This window comes from Pristis pectinata, chromosome 8, assembly GCF_009764475.1.
Source record: "Pristis pectinata isolate sPriPec2 chromosome 8, sPriPec2.1.pri, whole genome shotgun sequence".
Taxonomy (NCBI): Eukaryota; Metazoa; Chordata; class Chondrichthyes; order Rhinopristiformes; family Pristidae; genus Pristis; species Pristis pectinata.
The window spans coordinates 93,113,420-93,132,775 of NC_067412.1; the positions used below are offsets into that span (position 1 = coordinate 93,113,420).

General features: G+C 44.7%; 1 protein-coding gene across 1 annotated transcript in view; it reads right to left on the bottom strand.

Moving 5' to 3' along the window:
* Positions 1-1,424, bottom strand: part of tbc1d8b (TBC1 domain family member 8B) — a 65,919-nt gene extending 64,495 nt beyond the window's left edge. The window contains exon 1 of the mRNA XM_052022073.1: positions 1,183-1,424. Within this exon, the coding sequence (XP_051878033.1) occupies positions 1,183-1,309 (127 nt within the window). The 5' untranslated portion in view covers positions 1,310-1,424. The remainder of the gene's footprint in view (positions 1-1,182) is intronic.
* Positions 1,425-19,356: the final 17,932 nt, after the last annotated feature.

Genomic DNA, 19,356 nt, shown 5'->3' on the forward strand with positions numbered 1-19,356 from the left:
TCTATAAGGCATCTTTTTCCACTCATTTTTGACATGGGATGGAGAGTGCAGACTAGAACAAGTGCAAGGGGAAGAACAAGTCAATTTTTGCACAGCAAGCTCCCACAAACTACAGTGCAAAAATGCCCACTTTAGTGATAATCCACTTTAGTGATAATCCACTTTAGTGATTCTCACTGAGATCTAAATATTAGCCCAGGCGTCAGAAATCAAATTGCTGTTCTTTTACAGAATAACATCGCGAAGGTGTGGTCAATTAATGTGAAATATGGAACCTTAAACAATGCCGCATTTTCCTGGCACATCAACCAAGATCTTTTTAACTTTGAAGCCTCCTGTTTCAAAGGCAAACAGTACCACAATCTGAGCCAAAAATGAGATGCTCCCAATAGCAACTAAACAAATGAAGAACAGCAAACAACAAACACTTATAGATAGCCAGCAAGTAAATGACAAGCCGTCAAAACAGATGAATGATATAGCAGTTACATCAATGACAAGAAATGTAATGGTCAAGTAGCTAACTGAATAATTAAATGTCAAAAATAGAAAAATAAAAATTAGATTTAATAAATGTTAAATAATTAATCAGGTAAATGAGAAGCCTAAAGTCCCACACCACCAGCTTCAAAAACAGCTACTTCCCTTCAGCCATTCACTTCTTGAACCAACCTGCCCAACCTTAATCACTACCTCAGTTATAGCAACACTGTGACCACTTTGATCACCTTATCCTACAATGGACTGCTTTTTTTTTGTTCTAATTGTGTTCTTTCTTGTAAAAATTGTGCATAATTTATGCATTTTTTGTGAACGCTGTTTACCTGATGCTGCTGCAAGTAAGTTTTTCATTACACCTGTGCATATGACAAGTACATGTATGCACAGGTGCAATGAAACTCTGATTTTGACTTTGAGTGAAAAGATTACTAATGACTAATTAGTGATACTATTAACATATTATACCAGTATAATATACTACCAATAATTACTAATACTAATTACAATAAACAAAGTAAACAGCAAAGAGTAAACAAAATTGACAGATGAACAAGTAACTACATAAAGTTTTGCTGCTGTGTCGAACTTTCAGCACCCATTGGCACTGAGGAGAGTGGTCCTCCAGGCTGCAGCGCCCCCAGCGGCCGGAGGTGCTCACTCGCCGCCCCCGATCAACTTTACCCGTTAGTCCACCGCCTCCTTCGCCGTAACCCCTGCGCCGCTGCAGGACGAAGTACTTGTGGTTCTTCTCCGTCAGCCACAGCTTCAGGGCGTTCTTCAGCAGCACCTCCTCGGGTTTCAGCCACATCTCGGCGGCCGGCTCCGGGGCAGGGGGAGGGCGGGAGGGACCAACCGCCGCCGCCCCGCCACCTCACTGCATGTTCGCACCTGTCACCCTGCCCACGTCCGCAAGTCGGCGCCCCGGCACACCAGTGCGGCTGCGCAGACCCCGCCTCCCGCGCTGTGCACCCCGGGAGTTGTAGTTCTCAGCCGCGGCCCCGGCTGTGGAGGAACTACAATGCCCAGCTGACGTCGCAATAACGAGTAATCATGGGTGGCCAAGATGGTCCTTTGCATTATCAGTGCCACATCATTACTGCTCCAGGGTGTGGGAGGTCAAAACTGCAGGAAGATTGTATTTAATAGCCACCTTGCAATTAAAAACAGAAAATGCTGGAAACACGCAGCAGGTCAGGTTAAAAAAAAAAGCTGAGTTGATTGTCACATGCACAAGTACATGTTTACATAGGTGCAATGAAAAATTTACTTGCAGCAGCACCACGGGCACATAGCATCAGCGGTAGCATCTGTAGAAAGAGCAACTGTTAACCTTTCAGGATGAAGACTTCATTTTCAGACCCTTCAGATTTCCGGCATCCACAGTCCCTTGAGTTTCGAACACCTAATAATGTCCATCCATTCTCAATTTACAAGTAGTAACTTATTTTGAGAAAAAACATTAACTTCATCAATAAATCTCAAAATACTGCCTTGGGTACTCCCTCTCCAACAACACCACAGGACGTCATAACTTTCAAAATTCCCTCCAAGACAATAACTTCAGGTGAAACAAAGATTAACTTATCCTGGAGATACAAGGGACTGCAGATGCTGGAACCTGCAGCAAAAAAACAAACGGCTGGGGGAACTTAGGGGGTCAAGCAGCATCCGTAGACGGAAATGGACAGACTATGTTTTGGGTCAAGACCCTTCATCTGGAACCTTCATCTAACTTATCCTTCCTCTCAAGTGGTATACTGTATGTGGTCCTCATGATATGGTCTTCATTGATCATGCTTCCAGTTGTACTAACCAGACAGATGGAACCCAAGGTCAGGATCAAACCCAGGATCCTGGAGCTCCAAACTTATCATCAAGCTTCAAGACCTAGGCCTCTGTACCCCCCTCTGCAACTGGACCCCCCTCAACATCCTCATTGGCAACATCTCCTCGCTGACCATCAACACGGGTGCGCCTCAAGGCTGTGTGATTAGCCCACTGCTCTACTCTCTACACACACGTGATTGTATGGCTGAGCAGAGCTCCAATGACATATACAAACTCGCCAATGCCATCACTGTGGTTGGATGAATCACAGGTAGTGAAGAGTCAGTGTACAGGAGCAAGATAGGATACCTGGTTGAGTGGTGCTGCCGTAACAACCTCGAGCTCAATGACAGTAAAACTAAAGAACTGATCATTGACTTCAGGAAGAGGAAGGAGGGTGAATATATGTCAGTCTACTTTGGTGGATCGGCAGTAGAAAGAGTCAGTAGCTTTAAATTCCTGAGCATTAACAGATCGGATAACCTGTCCTGGGCCCAGCACATAGATGCAATCACAAGGAAGACGCACCAGCATCTTTGCTTGCTTAGGTTAAGGAATTTTGGCATATCACTGAACATTCTAACAAACTTCTCCAGACATACTGTTGAAAGTATCCTGACTGGTTGCATCATCGTCTAGTATGGTATTTCAAGTGCACGGGAATGTAAGAATCTGCAGAGAGTAGTGGACTCAGCCCAATACATCACAGGCACATTCCTCCTAATCTACATGAGGTGCTGCCTCAAGGTGGCAACATCTATCATCAAAGATCCCCACCATCCAGGCCATGTCGTCTTCTCACAGCTACCACCGGGCAGAAGCCTGAAGACCCACACCACTAGGTTCAAGAGCAGCTACTTCCCTTCAACCGTTCGGTTCTTGAACCAACCTGCGCAACCCTAATCACTACCTCAGTATAGCAACACTATGACCACTTTGACCACTTTGCACTACAACAAACTTTGTTTTTTATGTTTCTGATTGTGTTCTTTCTTATATAATTTATGTTTAATTCGTGTTTTTCTTGTGAATGTTGTGTATCTGATGCTGTGCCTGTGATGCTGCTGTAAGTTTTTCATTGCACCTGTGCATACATGTACTTGTGCACATGACAATAAACTCGACTTGACTGTGATGCAACAGCACTCATTGCTGCACCCCCATGTCACGGTACTAACAGTTCACTGACTTGCAATAGTCTTGGTTGAAAGAGAGATGTGGAGTTGCAACTTTAACTTCCTGATCACATCTATAAAATTACACTGGCTAGCTGCTTTGAGGGGAAAGTTGTACATAACAGCCATGACTGAGGGTGTACAAGGAGCAGAATGAAAGCTGTGCAAAAGACGAGCAAGCTGGGGCTCTGATACACCTCTCTCCAGTACCATGTGTGTTAAGGATATTCATGTTTTTGTGGACATGTAGAAAATGTCTGTAACAAAAAGTGGTCACATTTAAATCCCTGTGCATGTCAGTGAGCAGGAGGGATTTGGTATCTATGACTCGGTATGATCTTCAAGGGGCCACTCTTGGAATCCACAGTTAGGGATTGGGGTGCGCTGATGGTGATATCAGTGGGCTCCCCCAAGTTCAACATTAGTAATCGGCTGAAACACGCTTAACCTTTTGCAGTTCTGTAGCAAACACTGTCAAGCTACTCTTCACATGTCACAGGTCACCTCTGGTCAGCTTGTCTCAGAATTTCCTATCTCCAAATTGCAACACAGAAGTCAGAGATGAGCTGAATAAACACTGTCAAAATGGAAGATTTTGGGGAGTGGCATTGTATCTGCGATACACTATATAGAAAAGATACAAATTCTCTTATGTAGTTATGCCAGAGAGATGGGAGTAGATCTGTTAAGGAACAGCTGGTGCCCTGTCCACTACCACCTCTTGCCATCTGCTTCTCCACAAGCTGCAGGCAGTGGAGCAGCATGTGCTAGATGGCACCTATATGTCACTGCTTCATCCAGCTCTTCAGTAGCAACATCAGTCTGCGGAGGGCAACATCTGATTCTGCAATGGAAAAGAGTCAAGAGGTCAATAATATGGAGGCATGGAGCCAGATCATGATCTCTGCGCTGTTTTCATATGTTTTTCATCTTCTTGGTGTCAATCAATCTTGAGGCTAGGCAGCTGTGGACATTCTTGCCAGGGAAGTGGGCCACAAGCCATGACTAGGACTCAGCAGATGGATCTCAAAGCCCAGTGCCTAGACCATTGCAATAGAGTCATATGTGATAGAGTCCATACCTGGACGTTGTGATAGAGTCAAAAAGAGTCATACAGCACAGAAACAAGCCCTTCCACCCACCAAGTCTGTTACAGTGCCAGCGGCCTGGGTTCGATTCTGACCACTGTGTGTAAGGAGTTAGTACGTTCTCCCCGTGCCTGCATGGGTTTTCTCCGGGTGCTCCAGTTTCCTCCCATGTCCCAAAGACATACAGGTTAGGAAGTTGTGGGCATGCTATGTTGGTGCCAGAAGCGTGGTGACACTTGCGGGCTGCCCCCAGAACACTTTACGCAAAGCTGCATTTCATTATGTGTTTCGATGTACATGTGACTAATAAAGATATGTTAATTCTATCTTATTCTCCCCTCATTTCCATCAACTTCCCCCCCCCACAGATTCAGTTGTATAATTTGTGCAACTTAATCTACCAACCGACAAAGCTTTGGGATGATGGGAGAAAACCAGATCACCCGGATGAAAACCACACAGTCACAGGGAGAATGTGCAAGTTATTTGCAGTCTACTCACTGGGGGTATAGACACAAGGTTCTAAGGTATGGGAATCTCGCTTTTCAAGCTTTAGCATGTTGGTAACTTTGATGACTAGGTTAACATTTGGCCTTTATAATATCTAGTTGCTCTAGAGTGGTGACAAGGCTGAACCAGAAAGTGTGCTGTGGGATGTTTAGGAGAGAGATCTGGTTGAAGAATTCTTTGAAGTGGTACTCCCAGCTTGCATTGACCAGCTCCATTTCTTTGGTAAGCTCTTCTCCATTCCTGGCTCTCTGTGGATGAATGAGGGGTGGCCTTATTCAAACGCATGAGATCCTAAGAGGGCTTGACAGGGTAATGTTGAGATGTTTTCACTAGTGGGAGAGTCACAAACAAGGGGACATAGCTACAAAATAAGAGGCTGGTTAATTAAAACTAGGATGCATACAAACTTCTTCTCTCAGAGGGTAGTGAATCTCTGGAATTCTCTGTCCCCTGAGGGTGGCGAACACCAAATCATTAGATATATTTAAGATGGGTGTAGATAAATATTTGTAAGATCAAAGAATTGGGGTTATGGGGAACTGGCACAGAAGAGGAGTTGAGGCCAGCATAGATCAGCCATGATCGTATTGAATGGCGGGGCAGGATTGAAGAGTCTGGTGGCCTCCTCCTGCTCCTGTGTTCTTCTGTTCTTGCAAAGCATTGGATCTTTGAGCCATAGATGGTCTTGACAGCTCTGAATAATGATAATCTACGCATGCCGCTGTTATCAGCAAATACAGGATCTCCTGTGCTCTTTCCGGCCACTGTTGACTTTTCTTCAACATCAGTGGTGGCTGGAAAGAGCACCATTTGTTAGCCCTCAGTTTTCTGATGCCTGTAGAGTTTGTACACATTACCCATGATGAGGGTAGTGCTTCGAGAGGCTGGTCATGGCACACATTAATTCCAGCCTCCCAGACAACCTTGAACCACTGCGATTCGCCTACCGCCAAAACAGGTCTATGGCAGACGCCATCTCCCTGGCCCTAAACTCGTCTCTGCAACATCTGGACAGTAAAGACACCTACATTAGACTATTGTTTATTGACTACAGCTCCGCCTTCAATACTATAATTCCAAGAAAACTCATCTCCAAACTCCGAGACCTGGGACTCAACACCTCCCTCTGCAACTGGATCCTTGACTTCCTGACCAACAGACTGCAGTCAGTGATGATAGGCAGCAACACCTCTAGCACGATTATCCTCAACACTGATGCCCCACAAGGCTGCGTCCTCAGCCCCCTACTCTACTCCCGATACACTCATGACTGTGTGACCAAATTCTACTCTAATTCCATCTACAAGTTTGCAGATGATACCGCCGTGGTGGGCCATATCTCAAATAATGACGTCAGAGTACAGGAAGGAGATAGAGATCCTCGTGACATGGTGTCATGACAACAACCTTTCCCTCAATGTCAGCAAAACAAAAGAGCTGGACATTGACTTCAGGAAGGGAGGTGGTGCACATACTCCTGTTTGCATCAATGGTGCTGAGGTCAAGAGGGTTGAGAGCTTCAAGTTCCCAGGAGTGAACACCTGTCCCTGTCCAACCACATTGACGCCGCAGCCAAAAATGCTCACCAGCACCTCTTCTTCCTCAGGAGGCTGAAGAAATCTGGCATGTCCCCTTTGACCCTCTCCACGTTTTATCGATGCATCATAGAAAGCATCCTTTCCGGCTACATCTTGGCTTGGTACAGCAACTGCTCTGCCCGTGACCTCAAGAAACTGCAGAGACCTGTGGACACAGCTCAGCACAACACTGAAACCAGCCTCCCCTCCATGGATTCTATCTACGCTTCTCGTTGCCTCGGTAAAGCAGCCGACATAATCAAAGACCCCACCCACCCTGGACATTCTTTTCTTTCCCCTCTCCCATCAGGCAGAAGGTACAAAAACCATCAGGCTCAAGGACAGCTTCTATCCCGCTGTTATAAGACTATTGAACGGTCCCCTAGTACGATAAAGTGGACTCTTGACCTCACAATCTACATCGTTATGGCCTTGCACCTTATTGTCTACCTGCACTGCACTTTCTCCGTAACTGTAACTCTTTTTTTCTGCACTCTGTTATTGTTTTACCTTGTCCTACCTCAATGCACTGTGTAATGAATTGACCTGTACGATCGGTATGCAAGACAAGTTTTTCACTGCACCTCGATACAAGTGACAATAATAAACCAATTTACCAATTTATCATCTTTACCCAGAGAATGTTGAGCATATGCAACACCTCAGCTCAATATGCAGTTGAGACGAAACGCACAGATGCATTGAATAAATATAGAGTGACAGAGTCATACAGCACAGAAACAGGCCCTTTGGCCCATCATATCCATGCTGACCTTTTTGCCAGTAATACATTCAACCCATCTCATCCATGCAACCAAGATGCCCATCTAGACTAGTTCCATTTGCCTGTGTTTGGCTTTTAACCCTCTGAACCTTTCCTATCCATGTGCCTGTCCAAATGTCTTTTAATTGTTGTTATTTGTGATTTCACCACCTCCTCTGCAGCGCGTTCCAAATATCTAACACTCTATGTAAAATCCTAAACCTCAGATCCCTGTAAAACTCCTTCCTCTCACCCTAAACCTGAGCCCTCTTGTTTTTGATAGTCTGAACAAGGGAAAAAAGATTTTGACTACCTACCCTATCTACACCTCGTGGGAGAGATAAAAAGAAAGGACGTGACAAAACGGGCTGGGGAACAGCTTAAACTTGGTTGTCAGGCGGAGGAGAGCCTCAATGGGAATTCAAGGAGTAGAGAAACACAGTGGGAAGGAGAAGCTCGAAAAGTGACCAGCAAAATAAGCAAAGTCAAGGGGCAAAAGGGGCAAAGTACAGAAAAATGTTGCAGTGGCAAAATTAAAGGTGCTGTGTCTGAATGTCATTACAGTGTCATAGCTGCTAGGTGACCAAAGCTGGGAACTAAATATTCCAGGCTGTTCAACATTTACAAAGAATGGACAAAAAGGAGAAAGGGCTGTGTAATAAGGGAGGAGATCAATGCTGGGTTGAGAAATGACCATGGAGTGCCAGATCATGACGTAAGAATGGAAGCAATTTGGGTAAAGCTAAGAGGTAAAGGGCTGAAACGTTAGTGGGAGTTATTTATAGGTGTTTGCATCATTTTGAAGAGCATAATTCAGGAAACAGGAATAATACATTAATCAGGGGAGATTTAAACCTACATGTAGATTGGACAAATCTAATTTGCAGTAATTAGCTAGAAAATGAATATATGGAATGTAAGATATGCATTTCTAGATCAATATATTGCTGAAATACTTGGGGAAAGGCCATTTTAGATTTTGTGTTATGCAAGGAAATGGGGTTAATTGATTTTCTTCTTCTGCTCAATTGTTACCTTGAGACTGAAGGTGACTTGTTTCCACTGTGGTTTTGTAGATCCGAATTTGGCTACTGTGGCCAAGGTGGGAACTGCAATCACTCCCATACATGGGCAGGAGGTGGCTGAGAGATCAGGTGGGTGGGTAGTTTGTAAGGCAGTGTGCTCCTTCCGCTGCTTACACAGGGCTTCCGTGTGCTCCCATGGATTTGCACTTCCACAATACCACCCCAAACGTTCCTTCTCCACTCTGAGCAGTGATGAGCCAGAGTACCCAGGAGTCAGTGGAGATGTTCCAATTGATGATCATGTTCTCAAGGTGCCTCTGGAGAAGAATAACCATAAAACAATAGGATAACCATAAGAGATGTGCGGAGCAAGTTTTTTACACAGAGTGTTGGGTGCTTGGAACGGGCTGCCGGGGGGAGTGGTGGAAGACGATACGATAGTGACATTTAAGAGGCCGTTAGACACTTGGATATGCAGGGAATGGAGGGATATGGATCATGTTCAGGCAGAAGAGATTTAGTTTAATGTGGCATCATGTTCGGCACAGATATTGTGGGCTAAAGGACCTGTTCCTGTGCTGTACTGTTATGTTTTGTAATAGATAAGATAAAATTTCTTTATTAGTCACATGTACATCAAAACACACAGTGAAATGCATCTTTTGCGTAGAGTGTTCTGGGGGCAGCCCACAAGTGTCACCACACTTCTGATGCCAACATAGCATGCCAACAACTTCCTAACCTGTACGTCTTTGGACTGTGGGAAGAAACTGGAGCACCCGGAGGAAACCCACGCAGACACAGGGAGAACACACAAATTCCTTACAGACGGTGGCCGGAATTGAACCTGGGTTGCTGGCGCCGTAATAGTGTCAGGCTAACCGCTCCGAGTGATCGGGTGAGGATATGGCACATGGAAAACAATGTTGAAAACTGTGAGGTTAAACTCTTCGCTTCACAGAACAGAAAAGCAGAATATTTGTTAAATTGTTAAATGACAGATTGAGCTGTGTTCATATTTAAAGGGGTCTAGAGTCATACAACACAGAAATGGGCCCTTCACCCACCATGTCCATTCCAACTTTTTTGCCTTTCTGCACTGAACCCATTTGCCCACATTCGAGTGTAGCCGTTAGCGTGACGCTATTACAGCGCCAGCGACCCAGGTTCGATTCCCGCCGCTGTCTGTAAGGAGTTTGTACCTTCTCCCTGTGTCTGCGTGGGTTTCCTCTGGGTGCTCCGGTTTCCTCCCACATTCCAAAGACGTACTGGTCAGGAGCTGTGGGCATGCTATGTTGGTGCCAGGATAGTGGCGACACTTGCGGGCTGCCTGCAGCACATCCTCAGTAACACAAAAAGACGCATTTCACTGTGTGCTTCGATGTACAAGTGACTAACAAATAAATAACATCTATCTTATTTAATATCTTATCTTATCCTTCTACGCCTTGCCTACTTAAGTGTCTGCCTAAATGCCTCTTAAATGCAGTGCAGGTCCTCCCCAGGTTATGGCAGGGTTCTGTTCCAGTGAACTGTCCATCACCTGGATAGTTTGAAAGTCGGAAATGTGGCAAATCCGTCCCGCTGGTCTCCCAAATGCCCGTACCTATATATGGGTTGTACATAAGCCGGGCGTCCATAACCTGGAAGGATCTGTAATTGTGTCTGATTCCACCAGCTGCTCTGGCAACATATTCCAGATATCAATCACTCTCTATATATAAAAAATTTACTCTCAGATCCTCTTTAAAACTTCTTCCTCCCACCTTAACTTCATGCCCTCTTGTTTTTGCTACCCTTACTATGGGAAAAAAATTTTGACCATCTATCCCTCTCATGATCTTATATTGGTATTGGTTTCTTATTGTCACTTGTACTGAGGTACGGTGAAAAACGTGTCTTGCATACCGATCGTACAGATCAATTCATTACACAGTGCAGTTACATTGGGTTAGTACAGAGTGCATTGAGGTAGTGCAGGTAAAAACAATAACGGTACAGAGTAACGTGTCACAGCTACAGAGAAACTGCAGTGCAATAAGGTGCAAGGTCACAACAAGGTAGATTGTGAGGTCAGAGTCCATCTCATCATATAAGGGACCAGTTCAATCATCTTATCACAGTGGGGTAGAAGCTGATATACTTCTATCAGGTTATCCCTCAGCCTCCTATGCTCCAGGGAAAACATGTCCAGCCTGTCCAATCTCTCCCCATAACTCCGGACCAGCTGAAGTCCTCTCATCCAGATGTGCTTATATACTTCACTAAAGGCTTTGGTACACAATAGGGTTTGACTGGCTGGATACCAAGAGGACGTTTCCCCTGGCTGAGGGGCTTACGACCATGAGAAAGAGATGAGGAGATGTCTTGTCATTCAGAGGGTGTTGAGCCTTTGGAATTCTTGATCTTCAAACACTATGGAAGTTTCAGAATCAAAATCAGAATCAGATTTATTATCACTGATTTACATGACGCGAAATTTATCCAATGATAATAAATCTGATTCTTATTCAGCTGGATGGCCTATTCCTGCTTCTATTTCTCATGTTCTTTTAGAATCTTGCCCTCTAGTGTACAATGCCTCTTCTCACTCTTTGTACCAAAATGTAACACTTTGTATTTCTCAATATTAAATTTCATGAGCCATGTACCTGCCCAATCCCCAGCTGATCTTTATGTATTTGAAGTCGATTACTCATCTCTTTTCAACTTATACATCTCCTGGTTTTGTGTTATCTGTAGATTTGGAACATGTTCCGGATGCCCAAATCCAAATTATTAATGGCAGTGTTACTGGCCTCTGGAGAGCTCCAGTGTTAACTTCCCTCCAATCTGAGAAACATCCTTTCAGTACTGCTCTATTTTCAATTGACTAATTTTCTCCCCATGTTACCACAGCCCCTTTTATACCATATCCTTCAACTTTGATTACAAGCACTTTTTGAGAAGCTAAACAGATTGGGCCTGTATCGTAGAGTCTGTGGTTATGGAGTCATACAGCAGAGAAACAGGCCCTTCAGTCCACCATGTCCATGCTAACCCTCAAGTACCTATACTAATCCCATTTACCAGCATTTGGTCCATAGACTTCTGTGCCTTGGCAATTCAAGTGCATGTCCAGATTCTTTTTGAATGATGTGAGAGTGCCTATCTCCAGCACGCAGAGAGTGCATTCCAGATTCTAACCATCTTCTGGGTGAAAAGGTTCTTCCTCAGATCCCCTCTAAACCTCTTACCCCCAACCTTAAACCTATGCACATTACTTATAAGATACCTTTGCTATCTATCCTATCTATGTCCCTCTTTCAGGTCCCCCTCAGCCTCTTTCACTCCATGGAAAACACAAGCCCAGCCTAGCCAGTCTCTCACAACTGAAGCTCGCCATTACAGGTAACATCCTGGCGAATTTCCTCTGTACCCCCTCCTCCAGTGTAATCTCATCCTTTCTACAGTGGCGACCAAAATTGTACAAAGTACTCCAGCTCTGGCCTAACCAACATTTTATAAAGTTGGACCATAACCTTGCTGCTCTATGCACCAGTAAATGAAGGCAAGTTAATGCTGCCTGGATTGGAGAGCAGGTCTTATGAGGATAGGTTGAGTGAGCTCGGGCTTTTCTCTTTGGAGAGAAGGAGGATGAGAGGTGAATTGATAGAGGTGTACAAGATGATAAGAGGCATAGATCGACTAGACAGTTAGAGACTTTTTGCCAGGGTGAAAATGGCTAACACAAAGGGGCATAATTTTAAGGTGATTGGAAGAAGGTATAAGGGAGATGTCAGGGGTAAGTTTTTTACACAGAGAGTGGTGGGTGCGTGGAACGCACTGACGGCAGAGGTGATGGAGACAGATATATTAGGGACATTTAAGAGACTCTTAGATAGGCACATGAATGATAGAAAAATGGGGGGCTACGTGGGAGGGAAGGGTTAGATAGATCTTAGAGCAGGATAAAATGTTGGCACAACATTGTGGGCTGAAGGGCCTGTACTGTGCTGCAATGTTTTATGTTCTATGTTATATCCTGTATTCCTTTCTCATCACCTTATCTACCCATTCTGCACCTTTAGAAATCCTTGGACTTGTACATAGAGATCTTTCTGTTCCTCAGTATTCTCTTGGGCCTACCATTCAGTGTGCATGTCCTACCCTTATTCATCCTCCTAAGGTGCATCACCTTGCACTTACCAGGATTAAATTCCACCTAACATTGCTCTGCCCTTCTTATCAATTGATCAATATCATCCTGTAACCAAGGACTATCTTCCTCACTGTCAATAGTACCAGGAGTTTTCGTTAGATTTATTAAGAATATCTCCAAAATCAGAGTTAAACCATTCAAGACTGAGGTGAGAAGAACCTTTTTCAAGCTGAGAGTAGTGAATCTTTGGAATTCTCTACCCAGGAGGATTTGGAGACTCAGTTGCTAAGTATATTCAAGTAGAGTTGGATAGAATTTTGGATATTGAGTGAGTCAAGGGATGCGGGGTCACTGCTGGATAATGGTGCTGAGGTCAAAGTTCACTCATAATCTCTTGAATGGAGGAGCCAGGAAAAGGGGCCCATTAGCCCAACCTTGCTTCTATTTCTTTTGCTATTATGAACAAAGGGCTGTATGTCATATGACAGTATCAGATTTCTCCAGCAGTGCCCCAAAGCACTTCCTATGATTGAATGATGTTGTGTAATTGCTTTAATAATGTGGGCAGACAGTATGGGTGACTCAAATCACTGCGCAAATCTGCTGGCATAATGCACCACTAAGTAATAGCATATTAGATTCCCTCCACAGTTGCAAAGGAGCTTCAATCAGAATAGACTTTCCAGAGAAGATATATGATGGAGTTGAAGCAATTTGCAAAAGGATTGCGTAAAACCAATAGATCACTAGCTCAGATTATCTCCCATAAATTACAGAAGGCTGGTTCAAGAACTGCATTAACAGATGTCAGAGTCAGTTTACCTGTCTGCCTTCTGGCTCCTGTAACAGAATCAGAATCAGGTTTATTATCACTGACATATGTCATGAAATTTGCTGTTTAGCAGCAACAGTACAGTGCAAGACATAAAGACATAAAAATCACTATAAGTTACAAAAATCAATAAATAGTGCAAAAGAGGAATAATGAGGTAGTGTTCATGGCTTTATGAATCATTCAGAAATCTGATGGCGGAGGGGAAGGAGCTGTTCCTAAAACGTTGAGAGTGGATCTTCAGGCTCCTGTACCTCCTTCCTGATGGTAGTAACGTGAAAAGGCCATGTCCCGGATGGTGAGAGTCCTTAATGATGGATGCTGCCTTCTTGAGGAAGATGTCCTCAATGGCGGTGAGAGTTGTGCCCACGATGGAGCTGGCTGAGTCTACAACCCTCTGCAGCCTCTTTCGATCCTGTGCATTGGAACCTCCATACCAGGCTGTGATGCAACCAATCAGAATGGTCTCCACCTTATATATCTGTAGAAATTTGCAAGAATCTTTGGTGACATAACAAATTTCCTCAAACACCTAATGAAGTAGACCTGCTGGCATGCCATCTTCATGATTACATCAATGTGTTGGGCCCAAGATAGATCCTCTGAGATGTTGATGCCCGGGAACCTGAAGCTGCTGATCCCTCAATGAATACTGGTGTGTGTTTTCCTGACCTCCCCTTCCTGAAGTCCACAATCAGTTCCTTGGTCTTGCTGACATTGAGTGCAAGGTTGTTGTTGCAACACCACTCAACCAGCTGATCTATCTCACTCCTGTACGCCTCATCGCTGTCTGAGATTCTGCCAACAACAGTGGTGTCATTGGTGAATTTATAGATGGCGGTTGAGCTGTGCCTAGCCACACAGTCATGAGTGTAGAGAGAGTAGAGTAGTGGGCTAAGCACGCATCCTTGAGGTGCGCCTGTGTTGATTATCAGCGAGGAGATGTTACTACTGATTCGCACTGACTGTGGTCTCCCAATAAGGAAGGTGAGGATCCAGTTGCAGAGGGAGGGACAGAGGCCCAGGTTTTGAAGCTTGTTGATTAGTAGCGAGGGGATGATGGTGTTGAACGCCGAGCTGTAATCGATAAACAGCAGCCTGATGTATGTTTTACTGTTGTCTAGGTGTTCCAAAGCCAGGTGGAGAACTAGTGAGATTGCGTCTGCTGTAGTCCTGTTGTGACAGTAGTATGTTGTGGCAGTAGGTAACATGTGTATTATTTAATGCTGGGCATGTGACTGGTCTCTATGTTGTTGATATAAAAACTTAATGCAGAACAGGTTTTACCTGTGGGGTTTGATGGTTCGGGTTAGGCACACAGTAGGGAATACTCCCTTTCTCTCTGTAAGTTTATTTTTGCACAATAAATGCATGTTGTTGGTTTCAATTACTGCCTATCCTCCAGTATCTGAGTGAGTGAGACAAAGATACTGACACATGATGTCAGATGTGCTGGTTGCTGACACTATTTCATTTGGATATCATGCCTAAATTGGATGCCAAGTGCTGGGTGTGATCCCAACCAAATGAGGCAACATGTACTGGGAGTGAGTGAACTGCCTGATTTAACTGAGATAGTGCATAGTGGGACCAATGTGGCATGGTAGTGTAGCGGTTAGTGTAACGCTATTACCATGCCAGCAGCCCGGGTTCAATTCCGCCGCTGTCTGTAAGGAGTTTGTATGTTCTCCCTGTGTCTGCGTGGGTTTCCTCCGGGGGCTCAGGTTTCCTCCCACATTCCAAAGACATACAGGTTACGAGCTGAGGGCATGCTATGTTGGCGCCGGAAGAGTGGCAACACTTGCGGGCTGCCCCCAGCACATTCTCAGTAACGCAAAAAGATGCATTTCACTGTGTGTTTCGATGTACATGTGACTAACAAATAAACACCTTTAAGATACCTTAAAAAAATAAAACTGACTGAGTCACTGAACTTCCATAAAATGGACACAGTGGTAGGAAATGTTACACCGTATTTTGGGTTACTATGGCAGATAAACTAGATTAGAGACACAAGAAACTGCAAGATGGTGGAATCTGGAGCAAAAAATGAGCTGCTGGAGAAAAGTTAAACTGTTATTTTCGTGAGCGTCGTCAGAGGCCCCGACCCAAGATGGCACGCGGCCCTCCTTCTTCTCCATCGTTGGGCTAAGAAAGCCCGCGCACAGGAAGGTCAGGTGACCCATGCGTGATGTCAGCACGGGAACTGTAGCACGGGAAGTTTTCGGGTATTAAAGGCGCCCTGCGCCCCTGTCGTTCATTCGACTTCTGACATCAACAACCGATTCCGTGTCTTCATTTCATCATAGTGTAGCTAGCCGCTACAGCAGCTTATAAAAGCCAACTAAGATCTCAAAGCCATTGCATCTTAAAGCCAAAATGTTGCTATTTAATCAGAAATATTCAGCCAACAAACTGGAGAGCAATAAATATTGAGAATTGGCATGAATTCACCCTGAGTGGATTTAAACAACCACGGCCAATTTCAGCGTTACACTTGCACAGTTATTTTGGTTGGCGGTCAGTACTGGAGTAGCATCAGCTGTTACCGGTGCCAACAGCATTTCTGTTACACCCAGTGGCAGCTGGACATCAGGTGTACTGCACACCCACAGGTCCAACCTCTACATATGTTTTCAATAGACCAGCAAACTTTCTTTTATTCATACAGGTGACGGTTACCTGTTGCAAGCGTGGGTGGCTGGGGGGGGGTGGTAATCGGGATAAGATGTGGGAAACAAAGTGACACTCACCTATTGGCTGTTGCTTATGCAGGTGAGGGCACAGGGAGCTGAGCCTGGCCAATCAGTGGCCACACCGGAACAGCTGACAGTGGGTTGGACACCCTCCTTTTTTCCCATTAATACAAGGTGAAGGGACTCCCACTCATACACAGTAGTGTACTTTCTGCGCATTGAAAGGGCATGTTTGTTCTCTTCCTGTATATGCATTGATAAGATAAGATTTTTTTATTAGTCACATGTACATCGAAACACACAGTGAAATGCATCTTTTGCGTAGAGTGTTGTGGGGGCAGCCCGCAAGTGTCGCCACGCTTCCAGAGCCAAAATAGCATGCCCACAACTTCCTAACGCATATGTCTTGGGAACATAGGAGGAAACCAGAGCACCGGGACGAAACCCACGCAGACACGGGGAGAACGTACAAACTCCATACAAACAGCGGCCGGAATTGAAACCAGGTCGCTGGCACTCTAATAGCGTTACACTAACCACTAGACTACTGTGCCTGTCTACTATGCCTTGACCAGATGATATACATTGACCAGTTACTATGGGAAACCAGAGCTTGAAAGAGACCAGCTAAAGTGGGAAACAAGCCCTACAGTTTATTTAAGATTTAAGATTTTAAGATTTCTTTATTAGTCACACGTACATCGAAACACACAGTGAAATGCATCTTTTTGCGTAGAGTGTTCTGGGGGCAGCCTGCAAGTGTCGCCACGCTTCCGGCGCCAACATAGCATGCCCACAACTTCCTAACCTGTACGTCTTTGGAATGTGGGAGGAAACCAGAGCACCCAGAGGAAACCCACGCAGACACAGGGAGAACGTACAAACTCCTTACAGACAGAGGCCAGATTTGAACCCAGGTCGCTGGCACTGTAAAGTGTTACACTAACTGCTACACTGGAGTGGACTGGAGCCTCCAGCTGTAGGAAGATATTCGATCAATGTATATGACGGGATGTGGGAGGAAGTTGGTCTGCAGTTGCTGCAGTGACAGAGTACCTTTGGTGAAAAGAACATAGAACAGTGCAGCACCGGAACAGGCCCTTCAGCCTATAATGTTGTGCATCTGGAGTGAATTTGTTTGTGATTGGTTAATGCCCCACTGGTTGCAATGTGGATCATGTACAAAAGCAACTGGCAGAATTGCAAACACTTTGCCATTGCCAAATTGTGTCAAGGCTTGACCTCATCCATTTTTAATCCTGCAATCATGGACATTAGTCAGTTAGTGTAGTGACCCATCTATATGTTTTAACTGAGAAGCAAAATATCACCGCTGCTGGTTATCTGAAGTATAAGCAAACAATACTGGTAATACTCAGCAAGTCAGACAGCATCTGTGGAGAGAAAAACAATTGCATTTCAGATCAATGACCTTTCACCAGAACTTGATGAACCTGTTTCTCTTCACATCCGCTGTCTGACCTGCTGAATATTCCCAGCACTTTCCATTTTAATTTCCGTCAGAAAAATTAAGAGACAATGTATGTTTTAAGTTGTAGAAAAGTGGAGAAGGTGGGGAGAACAAAGGGATTGAGTGACAGGGTGGAAACCAGGATCGACTCAAATGGGTGGTGATGCTGGCTGTTAGAGGTTGGTAGAAGCTACTGAACAGCACAACGTGCCTTTGGGGCAGTTGCTGAGGGAGAAGACAAGTGAAATCGGAAAGTACCAGAAGAGGGAAGAGTTGCTAAAATGTGAGGTACAAGGGAGGAATGGTGTTGTGGTGATGAGTAAAGTAGAATCCTTTCTGAGCCACAAGGTGGAGCCAAGTTGTCATTCAATGAAGTAGCTTGTAGTATGGCCTTGATGTTACTTTGGCACAGGGGTGATCAGAACAATTTCAATCAACCTTTGGGGATGGCGGCAACGTGAGACTGAGACTTCCTATATGGAAGAGCAGAAATAAAACTACTTTTGGAAATCAAATCAGCATACAGAGATCTTATTTTCCTCTTAACTGATCCCTGTGCCATCTCCTGGTTAGTTATTACTGATGGTTCTTTGGCCTATAAATAGACCAAATAAGTTATCTGGTAATATTATTGAGTAACTTGCATTAATTTAACACTTTTAATATCATAAAGTGGCCAAGAGGCTCTTTTATACACTGTAACATTTTAGTTTGCTATACTAGAAATTTAATCGAATATCCCATTACTATTCAACAAGCAATCTGTTGGAGGGACTCAAGTGGGTCGAGCAGCCTCTGTGGGGGGAAAGGAATTGCTGATATTTCAGGTCGAAGCCCTGCATCGAAATTCCTCTCCCTCCACAGATGCTGCTTGACCCACTGAGTTTCTCAAGCATATCGTTTGTTGCTCTAGATTCCAGCATTTGCAGTCTTCTGTATTTCAGGCAGTTTACTAAAGAGGTTGCCAAGCTCTGATTCAAGGAGGCAGGAGTGAGGCAGTGGAGACACAAGAGACTGCAGATGCTGGAATCTGGAGCAACAGACAATCTGCTGGAGGAACTCAGCAGGTCAAGCAGCATCTGTGGGTGGAAAGGAGTTGTCAACGTTTCAGGTCGAAACCCTGCATCAGGACTGAGAGTGGAGATGGCTGGTATAAAGAGGAGAAAGGGAGTGGCGAGAAAGGATTCCGAGGCGATTGGAGGACTGAGGAGGAGTGTAAGTTAACAGGTAGGGGAGGTGAGTGGGGATGAAGTTGGGAGACTGTGACAGGAGAACGACAGATGGAGGCAGACAAGGAGAGAGAAGAAAAAGGGGACAAGAAAGGATTGAGGCAGGAGTCCGGCCAAAGGAGATATCCCCGTGTCCAAAGTACACTTGCCTTGGAGTGAAGACGTTTGATTCCTGGAACAAGAGTTGTCCTACTGAGGAAGACTGCCCTATACTCACTGGATTTTAGAAGAATGAGTGGTGATCTCATTGAAAGAATCATTTCCTAGGGTAGGTATTGAGCTTGTGTTTCTTTGACTCTGGAGCTTGGAAGTAGGGTGTGGTCTCAGGATAAGAAAACATAGAAAAAACCTACAGCACAATTCAGGCCCTTCGGCCCACAAAGTTGTGCCGAACATGTCCCTACCCTAGAAGTTACTAGGCTTACCCATAGCCCTCTATTTTTCTCAGCTCCATGTACCTATCCAACAGTCTCTCAAAAGACTCTACCATATCTGCCTCCACCACCATTGCCGGCAGCCCA